At 37.0% G+C, this 22,161-nt stretch overlaps 1 protein-coding gene across 1 annotated transcript in view; it reads right to left on the minus strand.

Moving 5' to 3' along the window:
- The window catches only part of NDUFAF2 (NADH:ubiquinone oxidoreductase complex assembly factor 2), a 106,935-nt gene that overhangs the window by 14,785 nt on the left and 69,989 nt on the right, over positions 1-22,161 (minus strand). Inside the window, exons 2-3 of the mRNA XM_008161850.3 lie at positions 13,007-13,096; positions 5,998-6,038 (exon numbers count right to left, since the gene is read on the minus strand). Coding sequence (XP_008160072.1) covers positions 5,998-6,038; positions 13,007-13,096 — 131 coding nt within the window. The remainder of the gene's footprint in view (positions 1-5,997; positions 6,039-13,006; positions 13,097-22,161) is intronic.

Here is a 22,161-nt window from a genome sequence, read left to right on the forward strand (position 1 = left end):
CACAAAAATGCCCCCCAATTACACTGGCAGGTAGGTTTAAACTGCAGAGCCTCAGGCACTCCTAAGTGGGGACAAGCCTGTTCCTTTGCCTGGTCAAAGGCAGGCACAAATGGGTTAGGCATGAGAGAGGCCAAATGACTGGCATAAAAATCTGGCCAACAGGGACCTTTCATTGTGCATGGCAATAAACCCGTTCAACCACCTCTTTGTAAATATGTGAGTAGGTAAATAAAGAATGGGACTTTGGTCAAGCTCAGGATATATCCTTTCTAGTATTAGAAACCAGATTCCAGAATGACTGTACCACTGAAGACATAATGCTCCTGTGTGACCTTGCAATAAGATCCAATTTCTGAAGGCAATATGTGAATGTGTTTTCCTTGCAGCCTTAAAGAAACAAACTAATTCAGTTTCACAGAGGAAAAACTGATTTTAAAAATAGAATCTAAATGTAATTTAACAATTATGATATCTAGGAAGGGTGGTATGTACAACAGAAGTCTACAAAGAAATTATGTTGGTTATTAAGCACATACCAGGTGCTGAAGAATTAACCAAATGAATTTAAAAAAGCATCAAGGCTTTAAAAAGGAATGCCAAACACTGGGCCACCACAATGATTGTTTCTTATGCATATTACTATGATGATTCCTTAAATGACGTTGATATTTTAGAATTTTAAGTATTTCAGGCATATTTTTATACTTTCACTACATCTTTGTATATTCATAAACAATAGTAGCAGTAGTTTTCTAAATTTTTTTGCACACTTATCTCCTAAAACTTTTGAAAACTATTTACTACCTTACACATTTAAGTTGACATTTAAATAATGGCAAAGGATGTATTTTCCAGTTTATTGCATATTGAATGCATGCTTTAAATATGAAGCCTCAGTTTAGCTTATTCAATTTATGGAAAATATAACCATATAACTTAATTGGCAAAGCCTCATTTTCAAACCCAGTCAGCCAAATCTAACTTACTGTGTCAGAGAAAGTCTAACTTAACTTTTAAAATTCAAATAAATGTTTTATTATGTGTCCCCATGACAACTTTCTCACTTGTGAATTTTAATTTTAACATAGATAAATGGACAGCTAGCTAGCTAGCTAGAAAGAGAAACTATAAGGTATGGAGCCTTGTATGAGTTTGTTGCCTGGATGAAATAAAGTGTTGTTTTCTCTGCTTTGCTCTCACAGGACTCTCCTGAGGGAGAGATTCACTTTCCAACAGTCTCTTCATTTTGGTGCCCTGGAGATTTTTAAACCCCAAGGCAATGCACTATCGTAAGATTTAATATGGACAAGGAGTAAGGTTTTCTTTTTGAAAAGTGAGAGATGATTATGAAATAAGTCAGAAAGGAAAACTGGAAGACAAGAAGGAAGTTCTTACGCAGATCATTTTTAGGGAAGACGACATATGGAAAGAGAGAATATGGAAATAAATTCGTTAAAGTCTATCCATACCTGTATATTGCATAGGAAGCCTTTATGTACCCAGTGGTACAGGTATCCCAATCTGAAAACCACTGAACAATAGCAGGGTCTAGCAAACTAGGATCTATCTGCCACCTGTTTTGTAAATAAAGTTCTATTGAATACTTGTTTCCATATTATCTATAACTGCTTTGACACTAGTAATGGCAAAGTTAAAAGAGATGCAACCAAGACTGTCTCACAATGTCAGAAATATTTACTATTTGGCCCTTTTTAAAAAATATATTTTTATTGATTTCAGAGAGAGAGAGAGAAACATCAATGATAGAGAATCATTGACTGGCTGCTTCCTGCATGCTCCCCACTGGGGATGAAGCCTGCAACCTGGGCATGTGCCCTGACCATGAATCGAACCGTGACCTGTTTCCTAGCTTGATGCTCAACCACTGAGCCACAACAGCCAGGCTATTGGCGCTTTAAAGAAAAACATTCCTACCCTTCATCTATAACATTATGTGTTTTTAAAAATTATTTTTTAAATCAAAGTTATATACTCACATAGTATGTAGGACCAGATCGTTCTAAAAGGCTTTTTATTAAAAATAATATTTCCCTCTCACCAGAAGAAACTATTTTATATTCTTTTAGCTAATGTCTATGATTATAGTACATATAAACCAGGGAGCCACACATGCGTTTGACAGCTATAAAGCAGACTGAACCCTCTGTAATATCTAAATAACATTCTCACATTATTAATTCTTTACTTTTCAGTTTTAAACATTGTACATTAACTTCTCATTATTAAAAATGAAGACTTTTCCCATTATTCTTGTGGCCTAATACTCTCAATATAGTTGTAGATCAATATTCAATATTTATATTATGAGTAAACCCTATGAATAAGGGAGTTATCTAGTATACTTGAATTACTTTTTGTTTGCTACTCAAGTTCTGTTTTTCTTGGAGATAACACATGAATTCTGTTTATTTTCCATGTGCTTATTTATAATTCAACCTCACTTGATATGTTCAGTATGTATGTGTTCATTTAATTCCTCTGTTTTCGCTTTCCCATGAATAAAATTACAGTTTTCAACTGGGTAGAGAAGTTGCCTAGGTTTCCAACTTTTACAAAGGGAATTTAACAACATCCTTTTCTTTATCTTCAGATTTAGCTTTGATACGATGCTATTCTTAATATATGGTTCATGTTCAAACTTCACCAATTATCCCAATACTGTCCTTTATAGTTGTTTTTCCCCTAATCCAGGATCAAGTACTATATTTAATTGTCATATTCATCAGTCTTTCTCTGTTGTTCATGACAATGACATGACCAGTCTGGTGTTTTATGAAATGTGTCCCAATTTAGGTTTTCTGGTTGTTTCTTCGTGATTAGATTGTTTGTATAATTTAATAAGCACTATATGAATAATGTCTTATTCTCAGTGCATCATACAAGAAGGCAAATATGATGTCAAATCTGCTTTACCTGGCATAACTTTGACGACTTGGTTAAGGTGGTATCCTCCAGATTTGCCCAGTACAGATCTCTTTTTACCCATTGTAATTAATAAGTAATTTTCAGGGGGCTACCTGGATGCCATGTAAACTTTCTGTTCCCCAATTTGACCCAATGGTTTTAGTATCCACTAATGATTTTCCCCTGAATTAATAACAGTTACTAAATGCTGGTTTTTCAACTCTATTATTTCTTCTACATTTATTTGTTAGTATCCAATTGCTTCCTAAACAGATTTTCAGCATAAGCCTCAAGTCCACTTTCCGAGTTTCCTGGCACTGCCAATTACTAAGCATTCTGGGGTTTTACAATTTAAATTGGGTTACTTCTGGGCTTTCTCCTCTGCCAGAGGAGTTATTCTCAGTTTTGCTAAATCTGTTACCAGTTGTTCATCTGCTTTCCAGCTTCTGAAGCACTGTTGCCGTTTTGCGCCTCTTCAATTTAGGTTTATGCTTTTTAATATAAATTCTTTCATTGTTATTTTCATTAGGCTTAAAGAGAAAGTAAACTCATTTGTTTAACTCACTAACTTTACTTGATAGTCCATTATCTTTTCCCTGCTTTTAAACTTTATATACATGGCATCATATTGTATGAAATCTTATTCAACTTGCTCTTTTTGCTCAATATCACATTTCTGAGATTTATCCATGTTGAAACATGCAGCTCTACTTCATTCATGCTGTAACCCAGTGTGTGAATGTGCCACAGTTTTCTTATCCATTTCCATTCCATTCCCCAAAGCGATAATGCGAGGTTGGGATCTAATTTTCCAAACAGATATACACTCCACCTTTGCAATTTAAGTCCACAGAAAAGTAGAATTAAATATGCAAATTGTCAATTTTAAGACATTTCAATTCTATAACTTATAAAATGAACATAATAATACTAGGTAGAGAGAACTCCTTTAAAGGTCAGTTATTTGAAGAAATAGTGAATTGATATTATAGAATGTTGGGTTTTACAGAAAGGACAACATTCCATGTCATCATTCCATGTCATCTGCATTATAATGAAATCCACAACCGTGTCATATTAAATTTCTTCTTGTCATTTGGAGACAGTTACACTGTTTTGTTATAATGCATCTGGAAAAATATTACATCTTCTGAAGAGTCCATGGGAAGGACTGGCAAGGAAAATCAAAAGATCTTAAAGCAGGTTAGTGTATTTTTCCCCCTATATTATCCCTCCAAAATTTGGCAATTCTTAATGAATGAATCACGGCAATGCATTTCTTTGCATAAATTCAATAAGACTGGTTTCCAATGGTGGTTTTATTGACTGTAAACTTTGACTGGAGTGTCATGTTTTAAAGAGTCCTGTGTGGATTCTGAAGACTTGAAGCCAATAAGAGTGCCATGGAGAAACCCTGGTATCTTGCTTGGTAGCCCTGAAAATGGATAGTGCTGGAGCATTAGGCCCATACCCTGCCATAGCTGGCAGTTGGTCAGAGTGGAAGGGGAGCAAGGAGGGCGCCTCTGTGTCGCTGCAGAACCCCCACTCACTCTAGGCCACTACGAGCAGGAGGGCTGCAGAGATGGGCCTTGAAGCCTAGGGCACAGCCCATGTGGAGCCGCTGCAGGTAGGAATTCACCTAACCCAGCAGATACTGCAGGCAGGCCTGATGGCAGCTGGATGGCTTGGCTTCCCTGCCCTAAGGGGCACATTGAGACTCAATCAGATTATTGCAGTAGCCTCCATCTACTCACTTTTCATATCAATGTTTACATAGAAGAAGGCTTTCAAAGTTCTGATGATAGAAGAAACGCCTTTGCTCTAAGAACAGTACCTTTTGTGACCAAGAGAAGGTGAATCCAAGGGCTCCTGGATCCACCCTACCAATGTAAACCACTTCTAATCTTGGATCACATTGACTTTTTCCCCTTTTTATTCCAAGCTCCACTGATATCAGAAAGAAGGGTTGACGAAGAGTAGAACAGGGCAAGGTGGGAGCAACATACAAAGCTAGAGATGGGCTTAGAGGTGTGATCACTCAGACCTTGGCCAGACAAACAATGATGTGGTCAGTGTAGGAGGAATGGAGCAAGTAAAGATAGGTATTCCAACTTACGGGTCATTATGGCTTCTTCCCTGGAATACCACACATCCCAACAATTGGGGCCTGAGTGTTGGAGCTAACTTCCATTGTCATAAGGGTTTGTAGTAGTGAGGGAATAGGGGAAATAAAAGAGGAGGGAAGTCCTAAGTAGTAGGAGAAAAGGAATAGGCAGTACACTAGTGAATTTGGAAATTTTCCTGTTATGAAATACATTTATTTCTTACAAAATATTTTATAACACGTTATGCTATTGTTTTAAAATAAAAATTACAAAATGAACATGTTTTACAAACACATGTGCCACAGCATTGCTATGCTTTTTATTCTGCATACTACCAAAACTATGTTTTTAAAGGAGTGGTCACCAACCTTTCAGACCTCACGGACCACCAGTGGTCCACGGACCACCGGTTGGCGACCGCTGTTTTAGTCTTAAATAAAAAGACAACTCAACTAGTAATTACTAAGTGCTACATGTTATAATCTTATTGAATATTTCAAAGTTTCTTTGGATACTTGATAGAATTAAAGTTATACAAAATCATGAAATTTTAAGTTTTATATAAAATAAGGGCAAATAAGCAGAACATGATTTGGATAGGTCCAAGATATTTAGTGTTTCCCAAACTTTTCCCCCAAAGGATGTGTATTAGAACAGAGAAATCTCAGGGGCCAGAGGAAATGTCCTGACCCAAGCTGCTATAAGTCCAAAGTTTCTAAAAAGTGTTTTGATTTTGTTTTAAATTTTATTTCATTTAAATTTTTATACTAATTTTGTTATATTCCATAATTGTACATTTATTATAAAAATGTTTTAAATTATTTTCTATGGAGTAAAATGAACACTTTGGCAAGATGCATCATGTTTATTCTGAGGCTTCATGTATCCCTAGGAGTAAAAATTCCCAATTGAGAAACACAACATTATCAACACATGCTATTTGAATATTATCCTTATGTATTCTTACCTCCATTGTAGGTGGAGTTTTTCTTGTTTTTCTAATCCAAGCTAGAAAAAAAAAAATTTAAATGTAAGTTTCCCGTAACTTGCACAAACATTTTATTCATTCATGCATAACCCAAATATTGAGAAACTGTTATATATTGTTTTAGGCACTGGAAATACAACAGGGAACCAAACATAAATTCCCTCTCTCTGTAGTGTATGTACTAGTGAAGGGAGTTTAGAAAAGAAACTAAATTTGTCTTATTGATAGTCTATAAATACCATTTTCAATTTTCCTTAACTGTTAGAAAAACAAAAATATTTCAATAGAATCCAAATATATATTTTTTAATTCCAAGGTACATTAATAGGTTGAGGAAAGTCTGATATGTGTTTTCTAAAGCTTACTGGTTTTGGATAAGTTTATAAAATTCATTCATAAATGTAAGAATATAATATAATTCAGATAATGTATTAAGTTCCACCTAGACTATTCACTCTCATGGGACACTAATCTCCAAGAAAAGATACAAGAGCTTCCTTTGGCTTTATTTCAAATGGCTGAAGGGAAAAAAAAATCTTTAATCTACATAAAAGTAATTGCTAAAATAAATTTATATATTTATAATTCTATAATAACCAGATACTTGAAATATCTCGAGATGATGGTTGATGACTATTCTTTATTATGCATCCAAGAAAGGTTTACAACTGGAAATTTTCAATGTGAATCCTCAATTATATAATCATCCCTAGTTTCCTATTCACTATGTACAAAAAAGGAAATGTCCTGTTGAAGGTTGACAAAATTTAGGAGGAGGAAGGAATAAAAATAAGCATTAGTATCAAATCACTACTTTTTTTTCTTTTCACCTCAGAATAATCCGGAACTGAACCCGTATCCAATTATAAATTATATAATGATTTTACCATTAGTAATTATATCTGTAAGGTGGGTTCTGTATCAGTCCTCATTAAAATGTAACCATTGTTTGAATAGAATTTAGCAAGACAACTGGACAGTTTATGCCTTAAGATCCTAGCATTCTTTCATCAATGTTCCTTTGCATTCTCATCAGTATGCATAAGATTTTCATTGAACTTTAATATTCTTATTGGAATATAACTCACTATAATGAGCATGAAAGTGAGCATACGAATTAAAGCTCCCATTAATAACCAAAAGGGACTAGAAGAAGCAGACAGGAAAATACTTCATGAAGCATACATTCTACAAATCTCCACAGACACTGAAAATAGCTAATATACTTTTAGAAGCATTGCCAACAGGGGTTAAGGTAAATGAGACATTCATCACCAGATTCAATAGACCATTCGGAACTAAAATTATAGAAAGGTCACTAACAGTCTGCATATAAAAGATATTATAGAAATATGTGTTGTTTATTTTACTTAAGGAAAAGACACCATAATAAAGCTTCACCTTTTAAAAAATGATCTTTGCCAGTTCTGAGTGTTGACACATCATAAAGAACTATAAATATAAAAAACCTACGTTTTTAAATTGTGAAAATTCTTCAAATGAAATATTATAAAATGAGTCATTTTTTTTAAAATTTCTTTATTGATTAAGGTATCACATATTTGTCCTCGTCCCCCCATTTCCATCCCACCCCCCTCCCCACACATGCCCCCACCCCCCTGTTGGTTGGGCTCATATGTCTGCACACAAGTCCTTTGGTTGATCTCTCCCTTTATCCCCACCCTTCCCTACCCTACCCCCGAGGCCCGACAGTATGATCCATGCCTCCTTGTTTCTGGGTCTGTTCTTGTTCATCAGTCTATGTTGTTCATTATAAAATGAGTCATTTTCTGTTTGTTTTTTGTTAAACCTCACCCAAGAATATTTTTCCATTGATTTTTAGAGAGCATGGAAAGGGGGTTGGGAGGCGGGGAGAGAGGAACATCGATCTGAGAGAGACACATCGAATGGTTGCTTTCCACACGGTTCCAACCTGTGCCAGGGATAAAGCCTGCAACCGAGGTGTGTGCCTTTGACTGCGGGCTGATGCTCTATTCACTGAGTCAAATTGGGTAGGGCGAAATGAGTCATTTTCTGACTACTGACCCTTAAGCATATCTTAAGGATATTATTAGATTTAATTGGCATATTTAAGTTACAAATTTTGTGATGCTCACAGCTATTACTGTTATTTTTTCTTAATCAACTTTATTGAGATACAATTTATATACAATACAGTGAAACCATTTTAAATATGCAATACTATTAGTTCTGGCAAATGTATACAACCTTGTGACCAGCACCATGATCAGTATACAGAACATTTCTATCATCCCCAAAAGTTCTCTAGTGTCTAACTATATGTAAGCACCCTAATCCACCCACAGCCCCCAGTGAGTGACATACTTTCTGTCACCATTGATTAGTTTTCCCTTATCTACAATTTCTTTCTTTAAAAAAATATATTTTATTGATTTTTTTACAGAGAGGAAGGGAGAGGGAGAGAGAGTTAGAAACATCGATGAGAGAGAAACATTAATCAGTTGCCTCCTGCACACCCCCTACTGGGGATGTGCCCGCAACCAAGGTACATGCCCTTGACTGGAATCGAACCTGGGACCCACTGAGCCAAACCGGTTAGGGCTTATCTACAATTTCTTATAGGTGGAATCTTACAGTATGTACTCTTACATCTAGCTTATTTTACTTACCATGTTGTTCGTAAGGTCATTCATGTTACTGTGTATAAAGAACAGACTCTTAAGGTTGCCTCCACAACCCCCACCTCATAGTATTCATGCCTTTGTGTGATCTCTTCCCCTTGAATAAAGGCAGAACCTATGACTTATTTCTAAGTATGAAAATATGGCATTGATTACTTGCATCAACAGTTCAGAATAATTAGACTTAGATTAAATGCTGCTCCAGTCCACCTGACAAATCTTAAAAACAAGCCCTGAAAGGATCAAACTGTTTCCCAGTAACTTAACTGTCAGAGAATAAAGCTCAAGAATATATACATGAGGACAAAAATATCCAGTATCCAACTAAGCAAAACTTTGAAATGTCTGATATCTAATCAGAAATTTCTGAGCAAATATAGAAACAGAAAAATACTTCCCATATTGAGGATAAAAGAATCAACTAACCAAAACCAACTGAAAACAGACACAGGTGGTGGAATTAGCAGACAAGAATATTAAAAGTTATTATTGCATTCCATATGTTAAAAAAGCTAGAGGAAAGGTAAAACATATTAAGTAGAGATCTGAAAGATATAAAACAGACCCATATCAAAATTGTGGAGATGAAAAATGCAATCTCTAAAATGAAAAATACCCCAGATGGATTAATAGTAATTTGACATTGTAAAAAAAAAAAAAAAAAAAAAAGATTAAATAGGGACTTGAAGATACAGCAAGAGAAATTATACAAAATGAAACCCAAAGAGGAAAAGTCTCCACAAATGAACAGCACATCTGTGAGCTGTGAGAAAACTTAAAGCAGTTTAAAATTACCAAAATAGAGGACAGAAAAGGACACAGAAAATATTTTGAAGAAATGATGGCATTTTTTTTTTCTAAATTTGATGGGAACTATAAATCCACAGGCCTAAGAAGCTCAGTCCTCAGTCCTCATTTGACATAGTTGATCACTTCTTTCTCCTTGACATTTGTCTTCTAGCACATGACACTTCTCTTTTTTTTCTCCTACTTTTCTGGCTGTTCCTTTTTTGTCTTGTCTCTTAACCTTGGGAGTAGCCAAGGCGGGGGTGGGAGGGGGTGTGGGGGTGTAGGGGTATGGGGGTGGGGTGGGGGAGGCGCAGTCTTTCAACTTCTCATTTTCTATTTACACTCATTCCCTTTGTGATCTCATTCAGTCTCCTGGCTTTAATAATCATTTATTTGCTGTCAACTCCCAAATTTTATCTGCAACCCAAACTTTTCCACTAAATTCTTGGCTTATATACAACTCACTATCTCTACTTATATGTATAATAGGCATATCAAAATTAACATTTCCAAAATTGATCCCATTTCCCCAAAATTTGCTTCTCCCACAGTCTTGCCTCTCTCAGTCAACAACTTCATTTTCCCAGGTAAGGCTCAAAAGCTTAAGATCATCACTGACTTTTCTCTTTCACATTCCACATCCAATCTGTCAGCAAATCCCATCAGCTCTACTTTACAATAGATACAGAATGCACCTACTTCTTTCAATGTCCACTCTCACTCTGGTGCAAATCACAATTATCCCTTTCCCAAATTATCACAAGAGCTTTCTGTCTACATGTTTTGCCCATGACCCCCTTAGTTTCTTTGCTATGCAGCAGCCAGAGTGATCCTGTTAAATACAACTCAGAGCATCTGACTACTCTTTTCAAACTGGCCTATAACAACCTACGTGATTGGGCATCCTGTTACTTTCTTAACCTTATCTATTACTTTCCTTCTGGCTCTATTCCAGTTACTCTGCTTCCTTGAAGTTCCTTAAACAACCGAGCATGCTCCTGCCTCAGGGCTTGTGCATTTGCTCTCCAGGAATGCTCCTCTGCTGTTTATCTGCATGGCCAACTCCTCTTCTGCCTTTATTCAAGTCATCTCAGCAAATCCTTTTCTTAAAATTGCAAAGCTTTCTCTAACACTCTCTATTCCTTCTCCCTGCTTTATTTTCTTTAACATACTATATAGTTATTTGTCTAGTTTATTGTCTTCTCCCTCCCACTCTCCCACTCCAGAATGGAAAGTCCATGAATGCATAGGCCCTCAATAGATATTTACTAGATAAATGAAAAGGGCACATTGTCTAATACATTATTGTGGCAGTAAATGCAGCTTGTAGGTACCTGTACGTTGCTACTAGTAATTGACAAATATTCATCTGGACCTAAAAGTACTTTAGATTCATTTGGTGTTGATACTATTTACTTTAAAAGATCTTTTTCTCTTTCCTTTCCTGTATATAGTGTTTTGTGCGTTTACTTAGACTTCAATTTACTTTTTTCATGGTATGAACTTCTTTTTACATTTAATTGATATATAACACTATAGAAATAATTTTAGTTTCAGTGTGTGGGTGATACATTTGTTTTTAGGGTATGCCCTATGGGACAGTTATGTTGAATTACTAGATTAGGACAGAGCCATAAAAAGCATTAGAGCTTATTCTAATTCTCTGAAAGTTGCAAAGGCTAAAAAAATGTCATTACCTATTTGTTTATTTATAACTTAATTTATTTCTATACACATTTTAATTCTATACTATTATTGGGGAAAATGAAAAATAGGCTCATTATAAGAAGGCACAAGCATTATTTGAGAATTGCAAATGTAGCTTACAACATTGGAAAGTCTGTTAATATAAGAAAGCTCAATTTACTCCTCCTAGAAGTTGCCAGTTTATATGCAGTATTTCTTCAAAAAGTCTATGGCATCTACCCATTTTAATGTTCTTTTTCATAGTTCTAGTATTTTCATAGCTAATAAGAAGAAATGGAAAAATATATTTCCAGGGAAATATTTACACTCACATGCTGGCATAAAAGTAAGTTAATACCTATAACTACCATATATTAGGTATCATGCTACACCACCAGTAAGCAATGGTTCTACTGCTTAGAGTGTGTAGCTGTAGGACCTAGGCAATTTATCTAATTTTTCTTGATCTTAGATTCCCTATTACATGAGTATAATTACAGTGTCTACCTCAGGATTGTGTTTTTTTTTTTTTTATTGATTTTTTTTTTTTACAGAGAGGAAAGTAGAGGGATAGAGAGCCAGAAACATCGATGAGAGAGAAACATCGATCAGTTGCCTCCTGCACACCCCCTACTGGGGATGTGCCCGCAACCAAGGTACATGCCCTTGACCGGAATCGAACCTGGGACCCTTCAGTCCGCAGGCTGACGCTCTATCCACTGAGCCAAACCGGTTTCGGCTCAGGATTGTTATGATGATTAAACTATATCACAATTTTTAAAAGCAATGGCACAATACCAGGTATATATGTAAACACTTGATAACTGTTAAGTAATATTTAAATTAGGTATTAGTATTTCAGAAAAAGTTCCTTTAGTTGCTAAATAAAAGCCAACTCAAGTTAGATTTCATATAGTCAATACATATTTAACGAGCACTTACTGTGTGCCTCCCTATGTGCCAGGCACTAGGCTAAGAACTGGTAAGGAAAAAGGGAAAATTTATAACAAGGGTGTTGGGTGGTACTTAGAACTCAAAGGTAGACTTGCAGCTGAACTTCATTCAGAAAGAAGTGAAACTGGCAACCGAAAAACTGCTGGAAACCTAGGAAATAGTCTGTGTCTTGCTATATATTTCTCTTGGAAGACTGGTTTCTATTTTCTTCTAAATAGATGAGCTTTTTCTGCAACGAAGCTTAAATAGTGGATTGAAGATGGCCACCCACAAGCTACGAGTTCAAATGTTACTGTTCCAGCCATACTGAGAGATTGCTCCTACTCTTTTATCCCTCTTTGATCTTTTACCTTAATTCCAATGTTTAATAGGGAATGAGTGTCCTTCCTTATCTGAACAGGAAGTCAGCTAACATGGTCATGGTAAATTGAACAAATACTTCAAATGCTACCTACAGCAAGATATCCACAATTTATAAAGTGAAAGGTAAGGCTGAGAAGTTTGAGTTACTTTCCCAAGTTCATGTGGGTAGTGAGTGCCAGAAATAGGATTCAACCCCTGGGGTTAGGCAAATGTAGTGTCAGCACATGAAAGTGAGCGCCACCTTCAATTTTTATTTTTGGAGCTTCACTTGCACTAGTCCCAGCTCTGATAATGTTTAACAGTTCTTTTCATGATACATACATTCCCTTATTATTTCCTTATCGTGCTCCCTTACAAAAATGTGGCACCTCCACAATTTTCAAAAAAAATGAAATGTTTTTAAAAAGTTTTATGGATTTAGATTGTAAGAGTTTTTGCAGAAACAGAACATGAAATTATATGTTCTCTTATTTAATCTGTATGTATTTCAACAATTTGCCTTCCAGAAGATATCACTAAAAGCAGAAACTTACCTTCCCATTCTGTTGGGATATTCCCTACTTCATAGTCTACTTCGTTTTTATTTACTGCTTCTATAATTCTTTTCTCTCGAATAATTTGTCCTGTAAGACAAAAGTGATTGTTACATTTTTAAATGAACTCATGATACAGTAGTTATAATAAGTAATATTGTCTCTTTGATACTGTATACCTTCTCATATGATAAAAGAATTAACAGGAAAAAGAATAGATTCCATTTAAAATTAGGCAATTTCTATCTGACTGCAAAAACTTAAATTTCCTACCGTAAGATGTAAAATTAATTTTGGTGAAATATATATAGATACTTACTGTGTACAGAAAAAAAGCAACCAATTAATCTGTAGGGCACTAATGGACAATAAAAATATTTTAATAATTGACGGTGTTCCATTCCCTTAAACTCTACAAGAATAAATATATTAGAGGTGCTACTGCCCAAGGGAATTGATATTTAGGGCCCCTAGTAAGTTTTAACCAACCACAAAACTCTGCTGCCACCCTATCCCCATAATACATTGGCAAACGAAGGAAGCCAGGGATGGGTTGGACTCTGGCTCTTAGGTTGTAGGAACAAAGGTCAGGGTAAAAGGTCTATAAAAATGACAGCTGTACTATTCTCAGAGCAGAGGCTCAATATATGTACACATATTTTTACTAAAATGCTATCTATATCCACATACATAAACATATTATAGTAACCAGAGTTATCATAAATTTAGCACATACTAAAATATGTTTACGTGACAATTTTCAAAATGTTGAAAGAGCCAAGATACCGGTTTCTTCATATAGTCCTTATCTAAATACCAGGATGTATGTCATCTTAGCAACAGCAAGTGTAGAAAGAAACACTGTTGTAAAAAATACAAAATATTGACAAATAGGCTTCTGAAAGTATGTTCTTTAAGCTTTTGAATGTGCATCAATAAAATTTAGCACATGGGGAGAGGGTCTACCATTCCCAGTAGCACCACTAAATGCATATATATTACAAATATATCTATATAGACATTTAGATTAACACAAAAATTAACTTTTAATTCCTGTCCATGGGTCTATACACTTCATTTAAGGTTTCCTAAGATTTTTAAAAATCAGAGGCCATACCTATTTGTGTGTATGTAGAAAGAAAAAGATTAATTCATGTGTTTGTTTAACTAATTCCTTGATAATTGCTAAAGAAAACTTTTTTTCACAATACATGACATCAAAGATGTTTTAAAAATGATGTACACATCTTGTAAAAATATAAAATAAAGCCCTTAGTTTGTTAAATAAACTCTTTATAATAAGATATAAGATTATTGCCCCCCAAAACAAATTATTTTAGAACTACTCCATTCTTTGGATCAATCCTACTTTTATAATTTTCATTTATTGGGAATGAAATTTATGCCTCCCACAGAGTAAGAAATTATGCACAAACTGTACATTTACTCATACTAACATGCTTTCATAAAATAGTTGTAAAGACAATTCTACTTATCACAGAAAAAATTCCAATAAACAGAGCAAATTTAAGTACCTGCTCAAGTGTCAAAATTTTAGGATCTAATATACATTTGAAAATTAACTTAAGGCTTCAGGTCAAGATGGTGGTGGAGGTAAATGTGTTATTTGCATCTTCCCACAACCATATCAAAAATACAACTAACCTACAGAATAACCATTATTCAGAAACACTTACGTGGACATCCCACAAGTAAGAATATAAAGAAGAAGCCACATATAGAGACTGGTAGGAGGGTTGGAGATGGCGGAATGGGCTAATCCTACACCCATGTGTGGTGGATAAAAATCAGGAGGGATATCTCAGGTGTGGAGGCCCCTTCTGAGGAGTTCTACCTGAGGAGTCCCAGCCCCAGACTAGGCCCACCAGCCCAGGGTTCCAGTGTCAGCAAGAAAAGTTCCCACAACTTCTGGCTGTAAAAATCAGCAGGGATTGTGGCTGAGATGGAGGACTTCCGGAGTCCCAGGCAGTTCTTCTTAAAGGACTCACACACTTATTTACTCAGACTCACTCAGAGTTTCAGTGCTGGGGCAGCAGCTCAAAAGGTACTGGGGACATACAAGGAGGAACTGAAATGTCTTGTCATCAGGGTGAGGGTTGGGGCAGTTTTCTCCAAGACAGATGTGCTGGCAGAGGCCATTGTTCCTTTTCTGAGTCTTACCCCCAAAGTCACTGTTTGCCCCACTCTGGTGATTCCCTGAGACTCTATCGCACCAACTTGTGGCCCCACCCAAGCTATTTCCAGTGTTTTTCCATAGGAATGATCTGTCTTGGCTCATGCTTCAGACTTTCCTAAAATCTCTCAAACAAGCAGCAGCTGGCCTCAGCATGCCCCATACCTCTTGCTAGGTGGCCCCAGGTACAGCACTAGTGGCAACTGGCATTAGTTCACAGCTTGGCCTCTCTTGGGCACTTCCAAGCCCAACACAAGCAGCAGCCACCTGCAGATCTCTTTATAGCTTATGCTAGGTGGCCCCAGGCAGTAGCTGACCTTGGCCTGCACCTCCTGGGAGGCCCCAGAGTCAGTGCACCCAGTGGACAGCTTCAGTGAGAAGGAGAAGAACCATTCAACCACTTCCACAAGCGACACATTAAAGGGGTGGACTCAGCAGTTACCAGAGCCCCACTGAAGCAAGTCCCGCTCCATGGGGTCAACCCTTGCACAGCTGATACTCCATAGTGGTCACAGACAATCGCTCTAGGGGTAAATTCCTTCCATTGACCTGCCAACAACAATCAAGGCTCAACTACAATAGAGGGTGTATATAGAGGCACACCTAGAGTGTCCAACTCAGTTGAAAGGGGAGGCTATGCCATTGGACCCTAAAGGACACCCACTATATTAAGGCCACTCCACCAAGCTTGGGAGACACAGTAGCTCTACCAAATACACACAAACATAGGGAGGCCACCAAAATGAGGAGACAAACATGTCCCAAATGAAAGAACAGAACAAAACTCCTGAAAAAGAACTAAACAAAATGGAGATTAAGCAATCTACTAGATGCAGAGTTCAAAACACTGGTATAAAAATTCTCAACGAACTTAGGGGAAGAGTAGATGAACTTAAGAGAACTTCAACAGCTTAAAAATGACATGGAAACCATAAAAAAGAACCAGTCAGAAATGAAGAATACATTAATTGAAATGAAGAACACATTACAGGGATAACTCATTAGAGAAGATGAAGCAGAGAATCAAAAGAGTGATTTAGAATATAAGGAAGAAAAACACTCAATTAGAACAGCAAAAAGAAAAAAGAATTTTAAAAATGAGGACAGAGTAAGGAGCCTCTGGGAAAACTTCAAGTGTACCAACATTTGTATCATGGGGGTGCCAGAAGAAGAGAGAGAGCAAGATATTGAAAACCTATTTGAAGAAATAATAACAGAAAACTTCTCCCACCTGGAAGTAAATAGACATGCAAATACAGGAAGCACAGAATCCCTGGCTGTTGTGGCTTGGCTGGTTGGAGCACTGTCCTGTACACTAAAAGTTGGCGAGTTCAATCCCTGATTAGGGAGCATGTGGGAGGCAACAGATTGATGTCTCTCTCTCTCTCTCTCTGATCAGTTTAAAAAATGATTTTACAAAATTAACTTAACCCTACCCAGGTGGCTCAGTTGGTTGGAGCGTCGTCTCTAAGTACTACGGTTGTGGGTTTAATTCCTGGTCAGGCCACATAAAAGAGTTAACCAATGAATGCATAAATAAGTGAAACAACAAATCTCTCTCCTTTCCTCTCTCTCTTACATTGATGTTTCTCTCTCTCTCTTTCTTTTCCCTTCTTTTTTTTCTCAAATCAATAAAAACATTTTTTAAGAAAAGAACAAATAACTGAGAGTGGTGAACTCAATAATATTAAGTAAAACAATATATAGTTGTTTAACTTAATATTAAACAATATTAGACTTACTTAAGACAGACAAAATATAAGTTTGAATTCAGGTAGATTATAATGATTCAAGATACATGGATTTAAAAATTATAATATAAGAAACAATATTATTTCCAAAATTTAAAAAATTTTAAAGCTAGCTGCCACTGAGCTAATTGTCCTAGGATAGAGAGTTCCTATTCCTTTGTTTAAAAAAATCTGGAACCCATATGGAGTGATCCTGAGTATTGGGTGGATGACAGGTTTAGGTAAAAGATTTCATCTGTTTGCTGAAGGCCTAGGGACAGGTGGGAGTAGGGTGGTGGGGGTCAATCGGGGGGAAAAAAGGAACATCTGTAATACTTTCAACAATAAAGATTTAAAAAAAAAAGATTTCATCTGTTTTATTGGGCTTCCAGGATAGAGTTTTGGAACGCTGGACACAGATATGGGAAAGAGGATCTAAAGTAGAGAGTTCTAAATTTCAGTCACTGAAGTACCAGCTTAGCAATTTTTTGTCACATTAGTTTAGCATTCTATCCTTAACATTTTTCTTTAATTTAGTTTGTTTTTTTCTTCAATAGTCACTTTTACCTTATCCTAAAAAATATCCATGAATCACTTACTGAATATACTAGTTGTATTTTGTGTTAGACACACATGAAATAGACATATCTTAAAGATTTAAGAGGTTGTCTTTGTAGCCCATGAAGTCATCATGCAGACCGCACTTCGGAAACCACACTGGTCCTATACAGACAGGCCCAGCCACACACATGATGATACAGAGCATAAAAACCAAAACAGCAGTAAGAAATTCCTGTGGATGGGAAATGGCTGAATATACTCTTTGTAATCAGATATGAATATCAAAGTCTTGCTTGGATTATGTTTACCCTTCATTTTTATAAAATCCTGTGTTATGTACAACAATTTTGTGTAAGGTTTGAAAGAAGAGGGCAGAGGCCCTAGAATTCCAGGGTGACCAGAAGGGGGGAAAAAAGCTAAAATTTATGGCATGTTCATAAATTATGCCAGATACTAGATTAAGTTTTAACTTTGAATGGGTAATTTTATTTAAACTTGATAATTCTATGAGGTACTATTATTACTTCACTTTATAAATAAAGAGACTGAGACTTAAGAGAACTTGACATTTACTTTAAGTCACACATAAGACAAAAGGAAACAGGATTTGAACACAGGCCTTCTATCCCCTTACCCTAGACACTTAGCCATTATGCTATGCTGCCAGATTTTAGATATCTACAAATGCTCCATCTGTAAACACCACATTTCAGTTAGTAAATAAAAGGGCCAAGCTAAAAGGAAAAGGAACTGCCATTTCCCAGAAGATTAAAAATCAACTATTTCTTCCCCAGGGTCCAGGCTCCTTCCCTAATCCATCCATGCAGGAAAGCACAGATATTTGGGCAGCCTTTAATCTTTAAAGTTTGGAGCTTCAGAACTCACAAGACATCTATCACAGTGGAGGAGGGATTTTCTTCCACCAGTACCAAATCAAAGGTGGAAGCCTATATTGGTTGTGACCCAAAAACCCTTGGTGAGGGTTTCAACCAGCTGTCTACTTCAAGACCAATAGTTCCCACTTGTGGGAAAGATGAATGAAATTGGAGGTGACTTTGGGTTGGAAAGACAGGTTGGGTCAAGTGAGGTGATACATCCCTGAGATAGCTATTCTCTTATAAATAAGCAAGATTCTGGCCTTTGATGGCTGACAGGAGGAGCCCCTGGCTTAGAGGAAAGGTGAAGTGGGTAGTATGGTCAAGGTATGACCGTTTCTGTCTGATTGATGTCTGGCCCTTTATCCTAGTGGCAGCAATTAGTGCAACCAAGTGATAATTCTAAATCAGTTTGTGTGGTGATGTACAAAAGATGGAATTTTTGCATATAAAAGGAGGCTTAGAAGTGTCAATGCATAATATAAGAAAGTGAGGGCTACTGAAAGTCAAGAACCACACTACATATAACAGATTTGGGGACTTCAAACCGTGTTATTCTGAAGCATTGTAAATTTTTAAAAATATATACTTTATTGATTTTTTACAGAGAGGGAGAGGGATAGAGAGTGAGAAACATCGATGAGAGAGAAACATTGATCAGCTGCCTCCTGCATACCCCCTACTGGGGATGTGCCTGCAACCAAGGTACATGCCCTTGACTGGAATCGAACCTGGGACCTTTCAGTCCGCAGGCCGACGCTCTATCCACTGAGCCAAACCGGTTTCGGCTGAAGCATTGTAAATTTAAAAATAAATAAATTAAGAGTAAAAAATAAGAATTCTTACACTGAAAGCCATTTTCACATAAGACTTTTCACGTAATTTGACTAAAGTTATTAAGATGTAGCATCTATTTATCAAGAGCCTGCTATATACCAGATGATGTTTAGATGCCTTCAATATATTATCTCTTATCTTTAAAACAATCTTTAACAAATGAGAAACAAGAGGCATAGGATGATTACTAATTAAACTAGGCAGCATTTGAACCTAGTGTTTTTATGACTCCCAACTGTAAGCATTTTCCATTTAAGATTTTAAAATTAGCATTAAAAAAGTTTACATACAGGAGAAACCAAGATGGCAGCATAGATAAACACCTGAAATTGCTGCCTCGCACAACCACGTCAAAACTACAACTAAAAGACAAAACGGACATCATCCAGAACCATAGAAAGGCTGGCTGAGTGGAAATTCTACAACTAGAAGGGAAGAGAAAAGCACACTGAGACTCAGAGAAGCTGCGGAAGTAAAGTGCAGAGGTACAGAAGTGTGCATGTGGAGAAGGCTGGCAACTGAGTATGTGGCTGGCTTTTTCAATCCGCAGGGAGACACAAGCTCCCGACTGCTCTAAACTCCAGTTCCAGGCAAGACTCTGGGGACCCAGACTCATAGGGGGAGAAACTGGACTGTTGGGCACCGGGCGGAACTCGAGGGCGGCTTTCTCTCAGAGGTGCTTGCAGCGATTTTTGAGGGACACTGAGACTTGGGGGCCTCTTTGGGCAGGGCTGATCGGAAGCCATTGCTGTTTGCTCCACCCTGAGACTCTGCCCCACCCAAGCTGTGCGCAGAGGCTTTTGCATATAAATGGCCTGGTCCTTTGAAATCTAAACTTACCTAACAAACTGCAGCTGAGTCAGAGACCCAGAACATCCAAAAAAGGCTCAAGGCCCCACAACAGCTTGCATTGCTTCACAGCTGGGCCTATCTGGGCACCTCCAAAACCCAAACAAAGAAGAGGAATCTGCAGATCTCTCCGTAGCTCCTGCTGGGTGGCCTCAGGCAGAGGCTAAATTAGCATCTCCTTGGAGATCCAAGAGCCAGTGTACCCAGGGGTCAGAGTAGGACCATCCAGATTACAACTCCTCAGATCCATAAGGGACACACTCAGGGGGCAGACTCAGTGAGCCCCACTGAAGCAAGTCTTGCCTCATAAGGGTGTCTCCAGCACAGAAGTTCTCCCATCATAGACACAGCTGATCCTCACAGCCAATTGGCCTGGAGATCAATTCCTCCCAGTGATACATACCAACAACAATCAAGGCTTAATTACAACAACACTGTGCACACAGCCCACAAAGAGGTGCACACAAAGCCACTCTATTAACACAGGGAAGCAGCCAAAATGCGGAACAAAGAAACAAGTCACAAATGAAAGAAATGGATGAAATCAAAATACTGGATATAGAGTTCAAAACCACGGTTATAAGGTTACTCAACAATCTTCTAGAAACCTCTGAGAAATTTAGTGAGACCCTCAAGGATATGAAAAAGGTCCAACTAGAAATTAAGCATACACGGACTGAAATAAAGAATAATATACAGAGATCCAACAGCAGACTAGAGGATTGCAAGAATCAAGTCAAAGATTTGGAATACAAAGAAGCAAAAAACACCCAAATGGAAAAGAAAAAAGAATCCAAAAATATGAAGATAGTGTAAGGAGCCTCTGGGACAACTTTAAGTGTACCAACATTCGAATTATGGGGGTGCCAGAAGAAGAGAGAGAGCAAGATATTGAAAACCTATTTGAAGAAATAATGACAGAAAACTTCCCCCACCTGGTGAAAGAAATAGACTTACAAGTGCAGGAAGTGCAGAGAACCCCAAACAAAAGGAATCCAAAGAGGACCACACCAAGACACATCATAATTAAAATGCCAGGAGCAAAAGACAAAGAGAGAATATTAAAAGCAGCAAGAGAAAAACAGTTAATTACCTACAAGGGAGCACCCATACGATTGTCAGCTGATTTCTCAACATAAACTATGCAGGCCAGATGGGAGTGGCAAGAAATATTCAAAGTGATGAATAGCAAGAACCTACAACCAAGATTACTCTACCCAGCAAAGCTATCATTCAGAATTCAAGGTCAGATAAAGAGCTTCACAGATAAGAAATAGCTAAAGGAGTTCATCACCACCAAATCAGTATTATATGAAATGCTGAAAGGTATTCATTAAGAAGAGGAAGAAGAAGAAAAAGGTAAAGGTAAAAATTATGAACAACAAATCCATATCTATAAACAAGTGAATCTAAAAATCAAGGGAATAAAAAATCTGATGAACAGAATAATCTGGTGAATAGAATCAGGGGTATAGAAAGGGAGTGGACTGACAATCCTCGGGGGAAAAGGGTGTGGGGGATGCAGGAAGAGACTGGACAAAAATCATACACCTATGGATGAGGACAGTGGTGGGGGGTGGTAAGGGGATGGGGTGGGGTGGGAACCGGGTGGAGGGGAGCTATGGGGTGGGGGGGAGAGAGGAACTGTAATAATCTGAACAATAAAGATTTAATAAAAAAAAAGTTTACATACAGTATCATTACACATATCCAATTAAAAACTAACATTTTGTTCATAACTATTATTTATTCAAGCTATTATTTTCCCATAGTGATCAAATGAGGCATTTCTGCTTGAAAATGTGATGATTTTATAATTTGACATATTCTACATATATTTATATGGGCATAGAAAACTATCTCAGCAGGTAATACTTTTTTCTTAAAGCAATTAAAGAGGCCTTCTGGATAAGCTTTCAGAATTTTTAAGACTGCCAACTAGTTCAATAGATTACCTAAAATCTTATTAGCTTTCCCACCTTATACGTTTCCCATAAGGGATCTCAGCTTCTTCCAACTTAGAACACCCAAAATTATATCAAAATGCTTGGTCATTCTGAAATGCCTTAAATAATATGGTCTTGCCTTTCAGGACTCAAAAGCTGCGAG

The sequence above is a fragment of the Eptesicus fuscus genome, chromosome 4, assembly GCF_027574615.1.
Source record: "Eptesicus fuscus isolate TK198812 chromosome 4, DD_ASM_mEF_20220401, whole genome shotgun sequence".
NCBI lineage: Eukaryota > Metazoa > Chordata > Mammalia > Chiroptera > Vespertilionidae > Eptesicus > Eptesicus fuscus.